Source organism: Taurulus bubalis, assembly GCF_910589615.1.
Source record: "Taurulus bubalis genome assembly, chromosome: 12".
Lineage (NCBI taxonomy): Eukaryota > Metazoa > Chordata > Actinopteri > Perciformes > Cottidae > Taurulus > Taurulus bubalis.
The window spans coordinates 16,885,002-16,904,974 of record NC_136600.1 but is presented as its reverse complement, the minus strand read 5'-3'; the positions used below and the strand labels follow the sequence as shown (position 1 = coordinate 16,904,974).

The window sequence follows — 19,973 nt, the reverse complement described above, 5'->3', positions numbered from 1 at the left end:
GTGGAGAAAGGGACTGCAGCCGGCACCGGTGAGTGTTATCTTTCTAACCTACTAGAACAGAGTAGTTGCCTGAGTTTAACTGCTCTTGTTTCAGTACAAATTAAAGTTACAGCCAACAAGTGAAGCGACGCTGTTAGCAGCTAGCTAGCTAGCTAGCTTTGCGCGCAGTTCGTTGTTTGCTAGTTTGACTCACAACACACCAGTAATGTTTGCACAAAAGTAAGATTATTTATATTTTTCTGAATCGGTCATAGATGGTAATATTAGCTGACAGAGTTAGAGTTAAGTCGTGCACTTTAACTTCCTAGTTAGCGTTAAGAACTGAATATATTAATAACGTTGATAACATTGGAGCTCATATGATGTCGTTGCATCAAACTGAACACAATTAGATGGCTGTGTTCAATTGCTTAAGTTAATGTTTATTTATATATTATTTCCCCTCCTGTTCAGTTGACATTTTGCCCAATGATGAGTCCAAGGCGAATACGACCTTACTGAAAGAGAGCTGGGTTCTTCTTGCCTCTATTGGCAGGTAATCTTGGCTGTGCAGAGGAGTATTCCTGCTCTGCTGTAAAGGCCTGCCTACAGTGACTTGGCTCAACCCAAATTATTCCTCGACAGTCAAAGCAGAGTAATTGCTGGGATGAAGCTAACAGTGCGTGTGTGTGTGTAAGAGTCGAGGAGTTCACCCAGCTCTCTTTGTTGTTCAGTTTGCAATGAGTTGCTCTTTGGTAATCTGAGGGCAGAGTTCATAAACTAACTGGACACAAAGCAAGGTGCCTATTCTCAAGTTTGCTAAAGTAGTTTTATTGCATCGTTCCCATTTGAAATGCGGACAGAATGCAAAGTTAACGATGCAGGAAAACCAAATATAATGTTCCTTTGTTTGTTCTCAGGGATGTCGTGGGACTTTTTTGTGCCTGTGTGCGTCGGTGACCTGGTGAAGACCGGGGGGATCAACCAGTATGTGGTTCAGGATGTGGTGCCCCCAAAACAGCTGCCACCCTATATCTGTAGTAAGTAGTTGGTTAGGTTGTTAAAGTTGTGGAGATGTTTTTTTTCTTCAGTTGGGCTGGTTTGTGACCGGTTTCTGTCTCTCTTCCACACAGAGTTTAAGGCTGCATTGAGAAGCCAGGGCCCTTTGTGTATATTGGAGCACTTTGACACAGGCTACAGCGTGCTACAGTAAGTATTGATTTGTGTATATATAACGTGCTCTATTTATTATTAAGAACTTCATGGGTACAAAACTGCTCTTTTTTTCTTTTTCAGGCAATGTAACGCAGTGAACCTGAGTGTGAAAGAGGATACTTTGGAGTTACTACTACAAGGTTTTAGCTTTTTCATGTTTCTACATTTACATGGACAACGATACAACTGTGGTATGCCTACGTGATGACATTTGGTCTGTCCCTCCCTCCCTCTCTCCCTCTCTCTCAGTGGTTAGTGGCCTGGCTGCTTCCCTGCCAGCACTTCTGGTCTCCACCTCAGTCTCAGCTGCAGAGCGCAAAGAGAAACTTAATGCAGTTAAAATGAGTGTCTACCTGCTCTGCAAACTCACAGAGATCTTTGAGGGTGATTCCTGTAGACAGAGCATTGTCATGGCACCTGGGAAGGTATGTTTATAAGAGAACATGCAGCTAAGAAACACTTTTGTTATTGGCTATGACACAGAATTGTTGCTATGTTAAACCATTTTAAATGCCCGCATGATGATATCATGGCACGTTTAATGATTCAATCAGACCAAGAGATTTGTTGTTTCTAGCCGGCTGTTAGATGGGTAATCTTGGTGGTGTGGTCGAGTTTTATTGCACTGCTGTAAGGGCCCATCCACAGTAAACTTGTCACCTTCGATAACCTCTGCCCCCCCCAAGAGCAGTGGGGGGGGTGGGGTCGGGTCAGGTTGGAGATGACACACAATGTGTGGCTGTTTGTTTGTCTTTGTGTGTTGTATGAATGTACATGGATCAGCTGGCAAGAAGCAATAATCTATCGTTGGTTTGACAAGTATGAATTACAGTCTTTGGTAAACTGAGGGCATGTACTCAACGTTAATTGCAGGAGTCCATTTTTATTGTCTGAGTTGAGTATCTATTAGGCTGAACACATTTAATTTATCAGGCTTCGTCTGTCTTACACAGGGTGGTAAAAAGGTCAAAGGCAGCGGTGACGGACTCCTACAATGGGACAGCGAGAGAGAGAAGGTTCTGCAGGCCCTCGTCCAGCTCCTCCAGCTGGATATTCGTTCCCTCTGGAGCCTCTCCCTGGTAGAGGAAGAGTTCATCAGGTACCCAGTTGATTAGGGAGCTCTAGGCAAGAGTACAGTGTCAGACTCGGTTGTCTTTATTATTTTTTTGTTCTGTTCAGTTGACATTTTTCCCAATGATGAGTCCAAGGCGAATACGAGCTTACTGAATGAGAGCTGGGTTCTTCTTGCCTCTATTGGCAGGTAATCTTGGCTGTGTAGAGGAGCATTCCTGCTCTGCTGTAAAGGCCTGCCTACAGTGACTTGGCTCAACCCAAATTATTCCTCGACAGTCAAAGCGGAGTAATTGCTGGGATGAAGCTAACAGTGCGTGTTTGTATGTGTGTAAGAGTCGAGGAGTTCACCCAGCTCTCTTTGTTGTTCAGTTTGCAATGAGTTGCTCTTTGGTAATCTGAGGGCAGAGTTCATAAACTAACTGGACACAAAGTAAGGTGCTTATTCTCAAGTGTTGTATTTAATTTGCTTAAGTGCATCATTCTTGCAAGATTTTCCATGAAATGCCAAGATGCGTAAATCCTCAATAAAGAGTCAATGATTGTTGTAGAAACAAAATAAAGACGTATTCCCTTTTACCGACTGTTTTCCAGAGCTGATTAGTGAGCTCTAGGCAAGAGTAGTGTCAGACTTGGTGTTCTTTATTCAGTTAGTTGGTGTCATTTTCTACATTCTTCTCAGAATGTTTTCCTGGCACTGATAACATTGGATCTTATATGAAGATGACCTTTCCATTGATGCTGTTGCATCAAACTGAACACTATTAGATGGTTGTTCAATTGCTTAAGTTAATGTTTATTTAGTATTTCCTCAGTCCTTCCTTTAAAATCTTTTTTTGTGTGTGTGTGGTTGGACCCAAGAACCATCACAAACACGGTATAGTTTTGCAAAGTAACTAATGGAGACTAGTGTAGTAATAGTGAACACACTTTTAAATTCTCTTGTTTTGTCCCTTTTTATTCTTAGTTGTGTGACCTGCTGTTGCTATAAACTACTTGAGAACCCAACCATCAGCCATGTCAAGAGCAAACTCATCAGAGATTGTATAATCCACCTACTGGGAGTTCTAATCAAGAAGTACAACCACCTTCTGGGTAAGTCTCAGTCACACGCGGCACCTGTGAGCAACAGCTGTAACTGAGGGGGCATGTAAGCCCTTTCAGTTTAATAAATGTCATGTATTATAAAACAACCTATTGCTATTCAGCATACATTTCATATTTATTTTTAGTGTATACTCTCTCTTAACTCTTACAGGTGCAAGTGTAAAGGTGATCCAGTTACTACAACACTTTGAGCAGTTGTCATCCGTGTTTGCCCAGGCAGTGTCTGTGTGGAGCACAGAATATGGAGTCAGGGCGATCATAGGAGAAGTTATACGGTCAGTAAGATTAATTTGTCTGCATATGGAGTTCAGAACAAATAGTTCTGTTTGTAAATCTGTTAATCTAATCTTTGGCTGCAAATAATCATGTTATAGAAGTTCATACCTCTTTCCCCCCCACATTCCTTTAGGGAGATTGGTCAGAGGTCCAGTGAAGAGCTGGCTAGAGACGCATCAGGGGTCAAAGCTTTCTCTTCCTTCATTACAGAACTCGGCTCCCTGGTACCTGAATTAATGCTCCCCAACATTAGTGTGCTCATCACACACCTGGAAGGAGAGGTACTGAATACTTGAACATGTTCATCTTGCAAACATTGAATAATTTATTTACAGCTCCTGAATGGAACGCTGTTGTCAAATAATATAAATGTTCAATATTATTGCTGAGACATCCCATTCCTTACAACCGCTGCTCTTTGTGCCCTTCAAGACTTTCTGTGTAGAGGTTTGTGTAGTTTGCCAGTCTGAGGATGACTGAGCTGTTGGATACATCATTTAATTTAATTATGCTGGGTTGTGCAGTAATGTGCACCAATGGCTTCACAGGGTAACAGACAACTTAAAGCAATATTTTCACACATAACATGGACTCCCCAGCATCAAATTACATTTTTGCAATCGTGTATGAATTTCTGGTCAATAAGTTCCGTTGCTCAGGTGTAAGCTGTGCTGTTATATTGGCACAATGCATCACCCTTCATTGAGAACTTGAGAAATAGCTTTTTCCCCCCGTCCTGTTCAGTTGACATTTTGCCCAATGATGAGTCCAAGGCGAATACGAGCTTACTGAAGGAGAGCTGGGTTCTTCTTGCCTCTATTGGCAGGTAATCTTGGCTGTGTAGAGGAGCATTCCTGCTCTGCTGTAAGGGCCTGCCTACAGTGACTTGGCTCAACCCAAATTATTCCTCGACAGTCAAAGCGGAGTAATTGCTGGGATGAAGCTAACAGTGCGTGTTTGTGTGTGTGTAAGAGTCGAGGAGTTCACCCAGCTCTCTTTGTTGTTCAGTTTGCAATGAGTTGCTCTTTGGTAATCTGAGGGCAGAGTTTATAAACTCAACTGGACACAAAGTAAAATGTGTTGTATTTAATTTGCCATGAAATGCCAAGATACAGAAATCCTCATTAAAGAGTCAATGATTATTGTAGAAACAAATGATGCTAATGACACAAGATTAGATGCAGACTTATTCCCTTTTTCCAACTGTTTTCCAGAGCCACACAATGCGCGTCGCTGTGTGTGAGGTACTGGGAGAGATCCTTGTGCGGGTCCTGTGTGGGGACAAGCTAGACGATTCTGGTAAAGCTGACCGCGACCGCTTCTTTGACACACTGCAGGAGCATCTGCATGACACACATTCCCATGTTCGGGCACGTGTGTTGCAGGTCTACGCACGCATAGTCAACAGCAAAGTAGGTTTCATTCACTTAAGTATCTGTAAATGCATGTTATTAAATGCTCCACTTGGTAATAATTACAATCGTTTGTGTTTAGGCACTGCCCCTGTGTAAGTACAGTGAAGTGATGGAGCTTTCCGTGGGGCGACTGATGGACAAATCTATAAATGCAGTGAAGAGCGCCATCCAGCTGTTGGCAGCATTCATCGCACACAACCCATATAGCTGCAAGGTCACTAAAAGCAACATTATTAATGAAGACCCACAATAGCTTTTTTTTCTCTTCCATTTCACAATCTCACTGAAATATGTTCTTGTCTCTTCAGCTTAGCAGTGCAGATCTGAAGAAACCGCTGGAGAAAGAGGCTGCTAAACTGAAAGAGATGAAAGAGAAACGGGAGGGGAAAGCACCAGGTAAGAATGAACCCAGTGAAGTTTATTTTCCTTTATGCTCTGTGACATTTTGCCCAGTGATGAGTCCAAGGCGAATACGAGCTTACTGGAGGGGAGCTGGGTTCTTCTTGCCTCTATTGGCAGGTAATCTTGGCTGTGCAGAGGAGCATTCCTGCTCTGCTGTAAGGGCCTGCCTACAGTGACTTGGCTTCACCCAAATTAGTCCTCCTTAAAGTTTCAGTGGAGTAATCGCGGGTATGAAGCTGACAGTATGTGTGCAAGGGACAAGGAGCTCACCCAGCTCTCAATGTTCAGTCAGCTGTGAGTTGCTTATTTGGAAATCTGAGGGTTAAATTCATAAACTTGTATGCAAAACTGTATTTTGAGGGCAATTCAAATGTTGTTTTTGAAATGCTAAATGGTGAAAAATTGTGTCACGGATTTTTTTCTGTCAGATTACATTTTGAATGTCGATGTTATGAATAAAGCTTCCAACTATTCTGTATAGCCCTTAACTTCCACAATTATTTTTAAATACAATTTATTTATTAGCTTTATGAAGAGCACAACCTTGTGTGTCTAACACAGTGGTTCTCAAACTTTTTCTGTCACGCCCCACTTTGGAGGAAGAAAAATGTTCGGGGCCCCACCGCCCCAACAAAATTGTAACATAATGGTCCAACTTTTTGTGACTCCTCCATCTGTGCCTTTTCAAATAATATAATAAAGCAAATTGAAATCCCTTTCAAGTAAACCAGAGTGCTCCATCAGACAAAAACTAATAACATGTGCAATCACTTTGTTAGAATAATGCAAATAAAGTTCTATCTGTGCAAAAAATAACTTCTTGTGGCTGCAAATGTGTTTTGTACTGAATATATTTTCAAGATAATAACAATAACGTTCAACCTGTGCAAAACAAAATTAGTGCAGATGTTGTATTAGTGGCTGCAGTGAGCTCATTTCCTCTACGAATATTTTTAAAACGGGGTTGTAACGGGCTCAATGTTGAGCTGAGATATATATTCTGTTTTGAGACGCAACAGCAGAAAAGACCTCACGGAGATCTCAGAGGGCTATTGACAAACCGCCAAGAATCGGCGAGTCAAGCATGTGCAAGCGTACCTGTTAAAGGCGTAACATAAACATTTCCACGAAGGTACAAGCATTTTGCCATGTATTTATTAATGACATTTTATGTCTGTGTACTTTGTGAAGTTATCATGTTCCTGGCGAGAGTGCTCGTCCTGAAGCCACAAGGTAGCGGTTCTTCCCATAGTTTGCATGTTCAAGTGTCCTTGAGCACTTCACAGCAGCACACTGCCCCTTAATTACTAAGAATGGGTAAAATGCAGAGAATAATTTCCCCATTGTGGGATTAATAAAGAATTATATTTAAAAAAAATACAATTTTTTTATATTTATTTGTAATAAACGACATCACCCGCGCCCCACTAGAGGGTCGTGGTAGTTTGAGAACCACTGGTCTAACATAAAAAAGAATAATGTGACAGTAACAAAATATGATCAAATGCTGGCACTCTAGAGTCCAATATCAAAATGTTATAATATCTAAAGAACCGTTCTCTTACCATGCTCCCCTACTGCTGCTAATTAATTTAATTTGTGGCCTTTTTCTGTCAGTTGTTCCTCATTTTCTTTGTAGCTATTAGCTGAGTCATCCTTATTGAATTTTCCTCCCGGCAGTCGCAGTGATTAAAGCATCCGAGCTGTGGGCCGCCATGGAGCCTGAGCTGCTTGTCACTGTCATGGCAGAGCTGGAGCCCATATGTAAAGAAGCAGCAGAGGAGCAGGATGACAGGGATGCAGAGAAAGACGATAAGGCAGAGGACGACAGAGCGACTGCAGTGATGGTTGCTCAGTACCTCCGTGTCAACAAATACAGGTGACGCTAATCACCAAGTTGACCAAGAGTCACTACCTGAAGGATTTCTTCCTCCCACACTTTCAACTGGCCAACAATATGATGTGACATTTCTTTTGTCTTCCCTCTCTGCAGGAATGCTGTGCGTCTTTGTATAAAAGGCTACGGCTGGTTCCCTGAATCTGAACTGTTTGCTTCTCTGTCTGATGTCACCCCTGAGACTTTAATGGACACACTTGCTCTGATATTCAAAGGTAAAACCTGCACTCGGTTCCCTTGATAATTTCTAACCAGGGATATACTCATCATAAGAGCTTTCTGATGTGAATCTGAATGGAAGCATGATTTAACACTTTGACTAGTATATATATTTTCATACATCGTACTTACTCGGACCCTGTAATACTGGCAGAACAAAAAGTGAAAAAATAATTGATGGCTTATTCCTTAGTATGCTGTTAATGTAAATCTAACACTCCTGTGGCTGCCTTATACACGCTAAAAGCCTCACAGTGAAGAGAATAGTTTAACTTCATTACTGTACAGTAGCTGCATGAAGAGTAGAGTAATCGAGCAGCAATGTAAAAGTGGTTTATTTGAATTCCTTTGTAGTTACTGTACATAATACAACACCTGGTGTTTTCTTCAGGCTCGGACGAGGACACCTCTAATCTCAGCCAGAACGTGCCACCAACCCCACAGAAAGAGACAGAGGAGGAGGAGGCAGAGGATGGGGAGCTGAAGAAGCAAGAGATGTTGGTGCAGTACCTGAAAGACACAGAAACCTTCGCCTTACAAGTGGAGAGAGCAATCTCTGTCATTAACAGCATGCTCTACTGGAAAACCACTTCAGGTAGAGGCCATATTCATCAGCGCAAACCTACTCAAGCTTGTGCTTTTCAATATATTTTATGTAATAAAAGAAATATTTTCACATTTGACAACTGCAGTTTTTGGTTTTAGTGGTCCAGGAGGCTGTGCAGTTTTGTGTGACTGTATGCGAGTTCAGGGTTGCCAACTCTGTGATCGGGGTGAGGAGGATGTTGCCTCTGGTCTGGTCAGCTGACGCTGCCATTAAAGATGCTGTCGTTCAGGCCTACAAGCGGTTGTACCTGAACCCTCAGGGAGACACCATAAGGTATGTAAAACTACCTCACACATGCATGACGATATGAAAGGCCTTAACATTGACTATTTAATGTGATTTCAGCCGATACATTTATTTTGATGGATATTTGTGGGGCTGTACTAAAGAGTAAAATCCATTCATAACGTTAACATTCAAAATATACATTTGAATGCTGTGCAGCTTCTTTTTTTTTTTTGCTTGTCTGATCATTCTGTTTAAACCTGGTATTTCTGCACTGTTTCAGATTTAAAAAAAATAAGGCCTATCAAATATTAGTAAAATACTATGTATAGCAATCGCCTCTAGTGGTGGTTGTTTAAAGTCCGATAGTTGAGCTTTATTGAAATTGATGATGATAAATAATATCTTTACGTAACATGTTTTGTTCTAACAAAATATTCAGCCTCAATCCAAATTGGTTGTCATTTAGCCGAACAAAAACGATCTGACAATCTAACGACTCTATACAACAGACATTAAAAGCTTCATTAAAAAAACTCACTGTTGGAATTACAGTAAAGTTTGTGGACCTGGTTTAATAGTAACTATAGTTAAAACGGAACATGCCATGCAATCACATGATTTGTTGCATTATGTGTACATATTACTGGTGATATTATTGTGATGCAAGCAGAAGATTTGAGTTCTTTTTAAAGTAGCTCTCATCTTTCATTAGGTTGAAAGCCCACACTCTTGTTGACAGTCTCTCTGAACTGATGGTGGATGCATCTCTGGGAACAATCCAGTGTCTTGAGGAAATAGTGAGTCACACTTCTATTACGCTTGTGTGGATAATTTCTGAGGGAAATTGTCATTTATAGAACACAACTATGTACAATATTAAGGGGACCAGCCATAAAATGTACAGTGTCCATTTTATTTACTTAGTTTTCTGTATTTTGTATAAAACATGAAGAATTGTAACATGTTTCTGGTGTTTTTTTTCAGGTGCAGGAGTTCTTTGGCAGTGGCAGCAATCTCCAGTCTACTGTCGTGCAGGTCTTGTGGGAAAGGTTTACTGGCAAACGAGAAACGTCGGGCTTACACAGGCGAGCTGCGGTGTTACTGCTGGGTATGGCTGCACGGTAAGACATGGACCACTTTCGGTATGCTCCTAAGAAACAACTTCTCCGAAATATTACTACAGCCCTAAACCTTATTTTGTTTTTTGTAGCAAATTAAAGTAGGATTTTTGATAAACCATTGCAGAATTTTGTGGCAAATCCTAAAATGCAGGTGTAAACTGAATTTATTGCACTCTGAACCTTATGCTGGTTATCAGAATGGCCAGGAATCAGTTTCATCTTATTTAATTGTTGTAGGTGTTAAAGTTCAGTTGTCTAACTCTAATCTGCACTTTCCCTCACTGTATTATAGAGGCGCTTCTTTTACATTTTGATCCGGCCTCAGCTACTCGACATTCAGCAAATCCCCTCATTAGTCAGAATACCAGCTCAGTCTCGGCTCCTCTTCATTGTAATCGAAGTCACGACCATATAACTAGGCTTCTTGCCAGTTCATTTCACTGAATACACACACACACACACACTGTGCTCCTCCTCAATCTACCTCAAAGACTGCCACAGCTGTAGGGTTGAGTGAGCGTGTTAAGAGACTATCTGCAGTCCACCCACACTGTTGCCTCTCTTTATCCAGCCAGCATTGTTCGTAACCTATTAAATCTTATGCGCTTCTCCTAACCCATCCTCCTACACGCATTATCTGAGCACTGGCAAGGCCAGCGGTTGGGGTGATGCAGGACAGATGTTATTTACCTCACTCTGCATAATCATTATGAAATGTAAAATCTATACTGTTTTTTTTTTCTATTCATGCAAATCCAACAGGGCAGAGAGGGAGGTGGTCCTCAGTAATCTGGACACTCTTTGTTCCGTGGCTCTGGGAGAAAAAGTGACTGAAGACTTTCTTCTGGCCAGAGATGCAGTTATAACGATCTCCAGCATCACAAACCATGTCAGGGTAAGGAGACATCATTCATGATTTGCATTTAAGCAGGGCCTAATGACCAGAGGGCCACATTATCATGAGCTCTTCTACACATAGAGACTTGAACCATAATGTTTAGCCTTAAACACATTATTTTATCACCATCATATTTTTGCAATTAAATTTGATATACATAACGGTGATGTCTGTACTTTCCAAACAACAATGAAGTAAAGCTTTTGTCAACAAAACACAAGGGTTTTCCTGTTTGAGTTGAAAATGAGTCACAACTTATGCTCACACTCGTTAACTGCTGGCAATATTCAGCGTATTTGTTGGCAACTGTGACTGGTATCAAACCCTTGACATTTCCAACCACAGTTTTCTCACATTAGGTTTGTATTTTGCTATCACTATCGCATGTTTTTAAGTATAAATTAAATGCATGAAAAGCTGTTTATTTATACACTCTGGGGCAGAGAAAACTCTCTTGTGGTCGAAATATTGTACATGTAGAGGGCTTCAACACAATGCTAACATAATCTGCTGCATTATCTCTAACAGCAATCAAAAGGTGCTCCATTCAGACTGCCACAGGATCATCAGCTCTTCACCTGCCTCACACAGGCTATTGCTGAAGGTAAATGTAGACAAATGTGCCGTTTGTTAAGGAATATGTTTGCCTTCACCACTTCACGCTGGTTTCTTCCTCTGACCTGACTGTTCCAGGTGTGGTGATGGAAGACCCTTACTGGCAGAGCTTCATGGAACAGGCTGTCCGGCTCCTCTACTTCATGGCTGAATCCCCTGACCAGCTGTGCTCCCGGCTGCTCCAGCGCTGCGCTCGCCTCTTACTAGATCAGATTGCAGAAGGTGGCGAACTCGGCAAGGACGCTAGCCAAACGCAAGAAGGATCTCAAGAGTCCAATGAGCCAGTTGAACAAGGTGAGTCTCTTTGGTCTGCTTTGACTCTGTGTAACCTGTCCAACATACTCTTAATCACGTATCCATGCGTCTTTCTCTCCTGTAGTGAACTGCGTGTGTCTCGCCCAGCTGTTAGCGCTGTGTGGCTGCGTGGCTTTTTGGCAGGTGTCTCACCTTGAGCGCAGTGTTAGTGCTGAGCTGCGGAGGAGGAGAGGAGAGACTGAGGAGAGGGCGGAGAAGGAAAAGGGTCCATCCAGCAAAGCTAAGGTAATGAGGATGTATATAACACTTGTACACTTACACAGAGGAGTATACAACAATCCAGTCCAATGCTCTTGAATGGAAGTTCTATATTAGCTAAACCATTAGTTAACCTGTGATTATTCACTAATGCCGTGTTCACACCAAAAGAGTTGTGAATTTTCGCAACGCTTCTTCGCCTGATTTTTAGTCGCTCAACTTTGTGTGTTTTTTTCACAACCATTCGCGGCGGAAAGGGTGCGCGGCTTTCTCCGTAATTCAGTTTTCATTTCCATTATCCACCCTGGGAGGAATAACAACTATTTCTAATGGTATCTCTGTGGCTTTACTCCCTGAAAACGGTTGCTATTTCCGCCATTTACCATTGAAATAACCACTAGGTCTACTTTATACTTTTTGTGGAAGTCCCACGAACGTCGGAACATCAAACACCCCCGTGTCTGGGTTCATAATATTATCCGTAGTCGCACACAGCTCCGACTCCTCCAGGACGAGTGTCTGCATGAAGCCGCTTCTTGCGCTACTTCAGGCGGACGAGCAGCAGTTTGATTCAGCGACGGCCGAGTCAGAGTTTCTCAACTCTGACTCGGCGTCGGGCAGATTTTTCGGCAGAGTTGAAATGGTTCAACTCCGGCAAATATTCGCAAAGTTTTTTCGCCTCATTCGTGCCGCCCGGTGAAAAAATTCACGTCTGTGCATTGACTTAACGTGTAATCTACTCGAATATTTCGCAACTGTTTTGGCGTGAATGCAGCATAAGTCTTCAGGTAATTTGTGGTGAATTTGATCAAAAACATGTGTGAATGTCTTTTGCACGATGCCATCAAATAGCTTCAATGTGGTGTTAAAACGATTAGTTAATTGGCAACTATTTTGAAACAATATTTTCACAATTTTATAGATGAAAACATGTATCGTTATTCAAGAAATTACCATAAAATGCAGCCCTATTTCAGTTCATACTAGAGTTTTAAAAAGTACTTTGACGATATTTTAATTACTTTGACGCCAAAACAACCTCCTGAGTGGTGAACATTGTTTTGACAGACTGAATCTCAACAGGATGGCTTCCCTAGATTAATTTTAGTGACAGTCAGATGAGTGATGGCTCATAATTGTTCAGCTCATCAGGGAACAAGAAAATAAATGTGTTTTCATTAGCACGAGTCGTTTTTCATTTTCATCTTTTTTCTTCTCTCATAACCAGAGGGCTAAATGCTGCGTTCACATGGTTTCCCCACCAGAACGAGAAGTTATTAGTGATTATCTACGTATATCCAAATTTCAAACCTATTGGCAGTGTTTAATACTTTAAAAGAAAGATATCGCTTAAAGCAGTGGTTCTCAACCTTTTTTCCGTGATGTACCCCCTTTGAAACATTTTTTTCCGCCAAGTAAAAGTAGCCAATTTAACCATTGCAAAAATATTTTCGGGTGGAAAAAATTAAGGATGTAATGCACAGCACGGTCATACAGTGTCTTTAATATAGAATATATGCATTTATCTTCATGAATTTACTTACATTTTATTGAATATGTATTAAATGAAAACTTTTTAAAGGATATCTATTTATCTATTTATTCTCTCCCCCCCCCCCCCCCCCCCCCCGGGAGTGCCTTCATGTACCCCCATGGGTACACATACCCCCATTTGAGAACCAATTAAGTTGCAGTGAGATCAAAATTAACTTGCACAATGTAGTCAGTGAAAAACACATGGAAATGATTTGGAAGCAAAAATCGTCTGAATGACTGCACAATCAGCTGAATGTGCTTCAAGTCAGACGGCTCATGATGATTTCTAGAAATATGTTAAGATGGGGAAGTAGCTGTTTTGTAAAGCTCTTTTGTTTTTCCAACAGCACGCCGCCAATGAGAGCACAATGGAGGAGGAGCTGGGCTTGATGGGTGCCTCTGCTGAAGATACTGAGGCTGAACTCATCAGAAAGATCTGCGAGACTGAATTACTCGCTGGTAAGGAAAAACTCAGCTCGAGGTGCACCCACGGCAATTTTCATTCCAAGAATTATAATTGACAGCATACACCAAACATTACCTAGTTAGCTAGTTTTTCCAAATAATAATGCAATGCCTTCATATATTAAACATCTTCTCGCCCTCTTATCTGTCGGTTTAGAGGAGAACCTGCTGTGTGCATTCCTTCCCCTGCTGGTGAGAGTCTGCAGCTCCCCAGGACGCTATTCCCACCCACAGCTCACCACTGCTGCCTGTCTAGCGCTCTCTCAGTACATGATGATAAGGTAAACACATATTGTCTATTCCCCTCTTTCCAGTCTTTGTTATTTAATCCATTGGTTCTCAACCTTTTTCAGTTATGTAACCCCTGTGAAATATTTAAAAAAGAAAATTAATACACAGCTTTGGGCCATCAATGTCTGATTTAATATAGAATATATCAAATTCAGTTCATGAACATACACTTATATTTATGAAATAACAATTTTAAATGTATTTTTATCCATTTAAGAATCCTATCTCACCCCCATTTGAGAACCACGGATGTAGTCTAACCTCATTGCTTTAAATATGTAAACACTGCTCGGTACAAGGCGGTACAGTTCACATGAACATTATAATGTGTATATATATATATATATATATATATATATATATATATATATATATATATATATATATATATATATATATATATATATATATATATATATATATATATATATATATATATAATCTGAAGTCCTTTAAGCAAAAATTCGGCCTTACTCTCTTTGATATTAAACCTATAACTTTTGTTCTGTTCGCACAAATACCAAAAAGTTTGGGAAATGTATCACTCTTTAGTACAAACAATAAATCACTTGATTGATAAACTAACGAGTGGTGAAAATATTAGAAGGTTACAACCCTAAATGTAGTGTAACTCTAAACAAACTGACCTGAATGAATGAAATAACTTTTAGTGCTGTGATTTCTTTTTGTCTTTTATCAGCCCATCGGTGTGTGAAGAAAATGTCCGTCTCATGTTTACCGTGCTGGAGCGCTCCGCTCTCCCTGTGGTCCGGGCAAATGCCGTAATAGCCCTGGGAGATCTCACCGTCCGTTTTCCAAACATTTTGGAGCCGTGGACTCAGAATCTCTATGGCAGGTAATATGACGAGTTATTTTAAAGACCTCCCTCTCCGTTGGTGAACTGAAGCCTTTCTATCGCTCTCTTCAAAACCACAAGACTCCATTGATTGAAAACAGTAGTTTTTATCTTGCCAGTGTATTCATAAAACTCCAATTCAAAACCAACCCCTTTCAGTTATTTCCTAACTTAGCACAGCTAACGTTGTCTCAGCTAGGGCTAGCTTTGACATATTGTTAATTTTTATTGATTAGCTTGCTTTGGTGACCTAAGTCACTCTTTTTTTGCTAATTACTGAGTGGGTGTTTAAAAAATCTGGAAAAGAACACTGGAGTTGACCTTTTTTTAAATCAGCCCAGTGATGAAACATTAATTTATCATAGTAGCAGCTCATCACTACACTAATCGACTCTTCCAATTAGCTGGACATTCACAATATCTCTAGATTTGCTTGTTTTTTTTCACCCACCATTGTAAGGTTAGCCTACGCCTGGTGGCTCAGCTGAGTGGGTGTACTGTAAATGGCGTTCCATATCGGCAAACATCCCCCTCAGCTTGTACACTTCATCCGGATCACGTCTCAGTGTGTTGTTCCTCTTGGCCACTGCAGTGCTGCTGCTGTCACCGTGCTCCACTGAGCCACATGATGGGGAAAGTTTACTCTTCCCATCACAACTTCTTCTTTTTTTTCTTTTCTTTTTTTAATGGGAGGAACAAACTTTGAGATGTTTTGTGTTCGCAAACACCAATGATATCGGTTTTGTACCTCAACCTCTGCGGTCGCCATGGGAACCAGCCAGCGCTTCATGGCCAGTAGATAAACCCACCCCCATATGTGAACTGGGGTGGAGCGTTTGACCGTCTCAGACACGGGTACTTTTAGACAATGAACAACTTAATTACTAGTGTGTTGCAGATTGTGAGTAGAACAAATGACGAGAGTGTTGTAATTATACAGAGCGGTTGGCTGAGCAGAAGGGAATAATTTTGGGTGAAGACAGAGGTTCTACAAGGGTTTACGCCTGTAGGTAGGCTTTCATTTTAAAAACACTTAATGGTCTCAGTCTTGTTTCTCTTTCGCAAACTTAGAAGCTGCAGTTTCTCTATTTGATGAAGTGCGGTTTTAATTATAATGGTTGATAATGCTCACACGGACTGGTTTGGGATGTGTAAAACATGCTGTTCATTTATAAAGGCTCATTGCCCTCGTGTTTTTTACCTGATAAGCGTTACATAGCGTTCCCTAATTGTCTCTCACACACAGCACCACCACTGTTTTCTGGGCTGCTGCCCTGGAACCTCCTGATAAGCGAATTAAGAATAATTACCCTGCTTCGTTGCAGTTGCAAGCTCCTTCCATTGCCTCATGGAGGTGCCATGTCCAAGTGTCTGATCCTCTGCCCGGAGGCCTGCTCTGTCATTAACGAGAAATGGTTAATGAGTTTCTTTTGTTCTGTGGTTTTGGGTGAGGGTGAAGAAAGCTATCAGATTGCTCTGCCACAGCATGTCCAATCCCATTGTATTCAGCCAAAGCTGTGACAGTTGTTTGGTGCCAGTAATGTTCTGCCCAATAACCCAGTCTTTACAGAAAGCTTAATCGACTTCGAAACAAAATGCACAAGTGGCAAGAATTATTTACATTTTTATATCGCCACCCACAACTCTAATGTTGGTTCAACCCTTTTGGTCCAGACTGAAATATCTCGACGATTGACTGGTTGTGCATGTTGACTGGTATGTTTTTGTAGTGATGAAGTGTAACTACTTTGATGCATTAAAGCCGCTGACAACTTGTGTTGCAATTGTTTTCATTTCTCAGCGATTTCAAATATTAATGACTACATTAGCAAGAATCAAAGTTAAAATTAGAAGATGTCAAATGAATCTGCCAGTGACCTCACGTCCTCTTCTCCTCTAGGCTCAGTGACGAGGTTCCTTCAGTGAGGCAGACAGCTGTGACGGTTCTTACTCAGTTGGTGCTTAAGGATGTGCTTAAGGTCAAAGGTCAAGTCAGTGAAGTGGCCGTGCTGCTAATTGACCCCGAACATCACATCACCAGCCTGGCTCTGAACTTCTTCAATGAGCTGGCCTCCAAGGTACGCGCACACACACTCTCATCCATAACCCTTAATGGAGCCTGAATAATTGGGACAGTCTTTAACTCTTGGTGTCACCCATCAGGACAATGCCATCTACAACCTGCTGCCAGATATCATCAGCCGCCTGTCTGACCCAGAGAGAGGCATGACCTCAGAGGACTTCAACACCATCATGAAGTGAGTTGCATGGCTTTTCAGTATCTGTCTCGTCCCATTTGCTGCCTTCCACTGAGGATTTGACCATTCTGAGCAGGACTCAGCAGGCCAAGGGAAAAGAAAATGTGACTTGTTTAAGAAGCTTTCGAGGGGAAAGTTGACATCTTTGCTATTTTGGGAGTTTTTGTTTGATGCTGTAGTGTGTGTGTGTGTGTGTGTCTTCAGACAGCTGTTCTCGTACATCACCAAGGAAAGGCAGACAGAGTCTCTAGTGGAGAAGCTGTGTCAGCGCTTTAGGACTGCCAAGTGAGTAAATCTCCACACCTCATGGATGGCATGGATAAAAGAAGGAAATTTAAGAAATATTTGATTGCATGTCAGTCCTCAGTCATCTTCAGCCCTGTCACAAAATACTTTAAATTAGCAATGAAGGCTTTTAACACACTGTTTGGTTTCCATAAACACCAGGTCATCATTTGAATTCATTATTTACATATTAAGCACTATCACGATTAGTAGAAGTTGTGAATCAATTCAGAATCTTAAAGATAAGTATTTGGAATCATCCTTCCACCCTGTTCATTCATATCTTTCACAAAAGCAGAAATCCCTTTTTGATTTGACTGGTTGTTGAAAAGTCCGAAACAAACAAATGTATCTGTCTTTTGCAAAGCAGTTCACCTACTCTGACATTGTATTCATTCATTTTGTCATGGAAAACATCTTCCCATTAAGTTTAGAATTGCATAGGGACCCATTGGTCGGGCCAGTCTTCAGGCTGCCTCTGACTCATGCTTCACCCATACTCTAAGGAAGGACATTTTGTATTAAAGTTGCAAAGTTAATTTAGATGCAAAAGGTTCCTGGAAAATGAGATTAGGTCCAAATGTCAAGGAAAAGCCATATTCATGAGTAATGAGGTTTGTAATGAGGTTTGTAATGTTGAGGCGCTTGAATGTCTTTGCATTTCATGTAGTTTGTAAGCAGGTTTAGTCTGTAATTCCTCTGCGTATCGTTCGTTCTCTCTCTCTCTCAGGACGGAGCGTCAGTGGTGTGACTTGGCCATGTCTCTGTCTCTGCTGTCCATGTGTGAGCGTGGTTTTAAGAGGCTGCAGGAATGCTGGGAGTGTTACAGCGACAAGTTAACAGAGCCGGGGGTCTACCAGCCTCTGCTCTCGATCACCGCCAAGCTCCGCCGTGGGGCCAAAGCCCAATTCAAGGTGCTGCTTACATCTCCATTTCCAAGTAGATAGGTGCTTTTTATTGATTTTGATGCAATCTTTGTTTACTGATGGCAACTTGTGTCCCCAGGCCCAGGTAGATGAGTTTGAGAAGCGTCTGACTGCGGTTCACACGCGGGGGCTGGAAAATGTGGAGAGTCCTGAGATGGATGAGGAAAACCCAAAAGAAGGAGGATCCTCTGAGAAGACCGTGATGCGTACACCTCTGCCCACCAGAGGCCGAGCGAGGCCGAAGAGAGGTCAGTGGTCACAGGATTTAAATTCACAGGTCCTGTTTCATATGTGCATAGAGAAAAATGTGAAAACCTTTTTTTTGACAATACATTCTGATTTTGTAGGTCAAGCAAAGCCATCAGTTTCTGGCCGCGGCGATGAGAGTTTTGTGACGCCTCAGAGATCTCGCAAGTCCAAGAAACCTGTGATCACTTTCAGTAGTGGGGAGGATGAGGAGGAGGACGAAGAGGGTGAGTGTGGCCACTTCATAAATTCAAGTAGAATCACTGATAGTGAAAATAGTTTTTATGGATTCCTATTATAATTTATTTTTTTACACATGATCAGTTGTTGATCCGGATGTTTTGTGTCAAACAACATACTTGGTATGTAATGTTAAAAATTACTTGTATCTAGGGTTGCAACTACATATTTTTATTTAATAAAATGCCACTTCTCTTAATTGTTTGGCCTATAACATGGCAGAAAATAGTAAAAAAAACAACAACAAAAAAACATCTTCAAATTGTTTCTTTTGTCTGGCCATCTTTCCAAATCCAAAGATATTCAGTTACAATGCACAGGGCACGTTTACTTTAACAAAGTAGACACAAATAACTATCTGGTTTCTTTTCTCTACCAATCGACTACTCTTTTCAGCCGTTACTATTACACATAGACTGGACCCACGTATTTTGGCAGAAGTCAGTAATATACTTTAGATCAATACCACAAAGTTCAAAGTCTCTGGACCACTGGCCTGTAGCACACTAGGCGTCTGTCTAAGAGGATTTGGGACTGTTGCTCTTAAGGGAACTGTGCATTGCTGCAGCACTAATCCAAGAGCTGGGGATTTCTCTAATGGCTTTGATAGAAAACAACTGGAAAGGATTGAATCAATCAAATTACAAATCAGATCTATATGGAGAAAGTGGAGCGTACCTGGCTTTTTGAATAGTCTTTATACGGAGGTTACATTTTTTTCTTTTCTTTGCGCATTCTCCTAATTAAATCTTTCAACATTTTAACAGACTTTTTTTTTTCTAGTGAATGCTAATCTATTCCTGAGTCAAGTTTTTGTTTATGACTTTTGATTGTCCATGACTGGTCTTGCTTTATCAGTTTCTAATCTTCATGTACATTTTTTACCAGATGCTGTAATGGAGGAGAGTGAGACCCCTAAAGTGACGACACCCATCGCCCGCACATCTCGACGAGCTCGCCTCAGAAACTGATCCATCTTCCGTTTTTTTTTTTTTTTTTTTAATCTGAAATGATGTATTGCATTTTTTTTAAATCTTTTTGTATATTATATTTTAAGATATTGACTGCTACTTAGCACCAATTTAAACTAGTCTTATAACGTATCTCATTACATAGAATCGATGCGTGTTTTAATAAACCTGTTTCTGGTTTTGATAAGAACTTCTCGCTTGTCTCATTTTGAGCTGCGTCACCGGCCTGAAGAACCTGCGGGAGGCTGACTCAAAGAAATGTTTGAAGGGTTGTGTGTCTGCTGGGTTATGTCAAGTAAATTTACACCACCCTTACAAGTGGCATTGTATCATGTG

At 41.2% G+C, this 19,973-nt stretch overlaps 1 protein-coding gene across 2 annotated transcripts; it reads left to right on the top strand.

The window, feature by feature from the left end:
- Nucleotides 1-901: 901 nt before the first annotated feature.
- Nucleotides 902-19,747, top strand: ncapd2 (non-SMC condensin I complex, subunit D2; the record flags this gene model as incomplete). 2 transcript variants are annotated; one of them, XM_079226899.1, is made up of 31 exons in its annotated part: nt 902-1,019; nt 1,113-1,188; nt 1,276-1,334; nt 1,444-1,619; nt 2,148-2,293; nt 3,233-3,360; nt 3,524-3,647; nt 3,782-3,929; nt 4,863-5,060; nt 5,143-5,277; nt 5,372-5,459; nt 7,146-7,344; nt 7,459-7,577; nt 7,973-8,176; nt 8,287-8,461; nt 9,129-9,213; nt 9,401-9,537; nt 10,300-10,432; nt 10,964-11,039; nt 11,129-11,344; nt 11,430-11,590; nt 13,447-13,558; nt 13,722-13,845; nt 14,556-14,711; nt 16,612-16,789; nt 16,875-16,969; nt 17,174-17,254; nt 17,985-18,168; nt 18,260-18,428; nt 18,528-18,653; nt 19,555-19,747. In XM_079226899.1, the coding sequence occupies 31 exons, from the start codon at nt 902-904 to the stop codon at nt 19,635-19,637; spliced, it is 4,209 nt and encodes a 1,402-aa protein (XP_079083025.1). In that variant the 3' UTR covers nt 19,638-19,747. The 2 variants fall into 2 exon arrangements, with proteins under 2 accessions (XP_079083025.1, XP_079083026.1); XM_079226900.1 differs by having other exon boundaries at nt 18,528-18,659.
- Between the last annotated feature and the right edge of the window lie 226 nt (nt 19,748-19,973).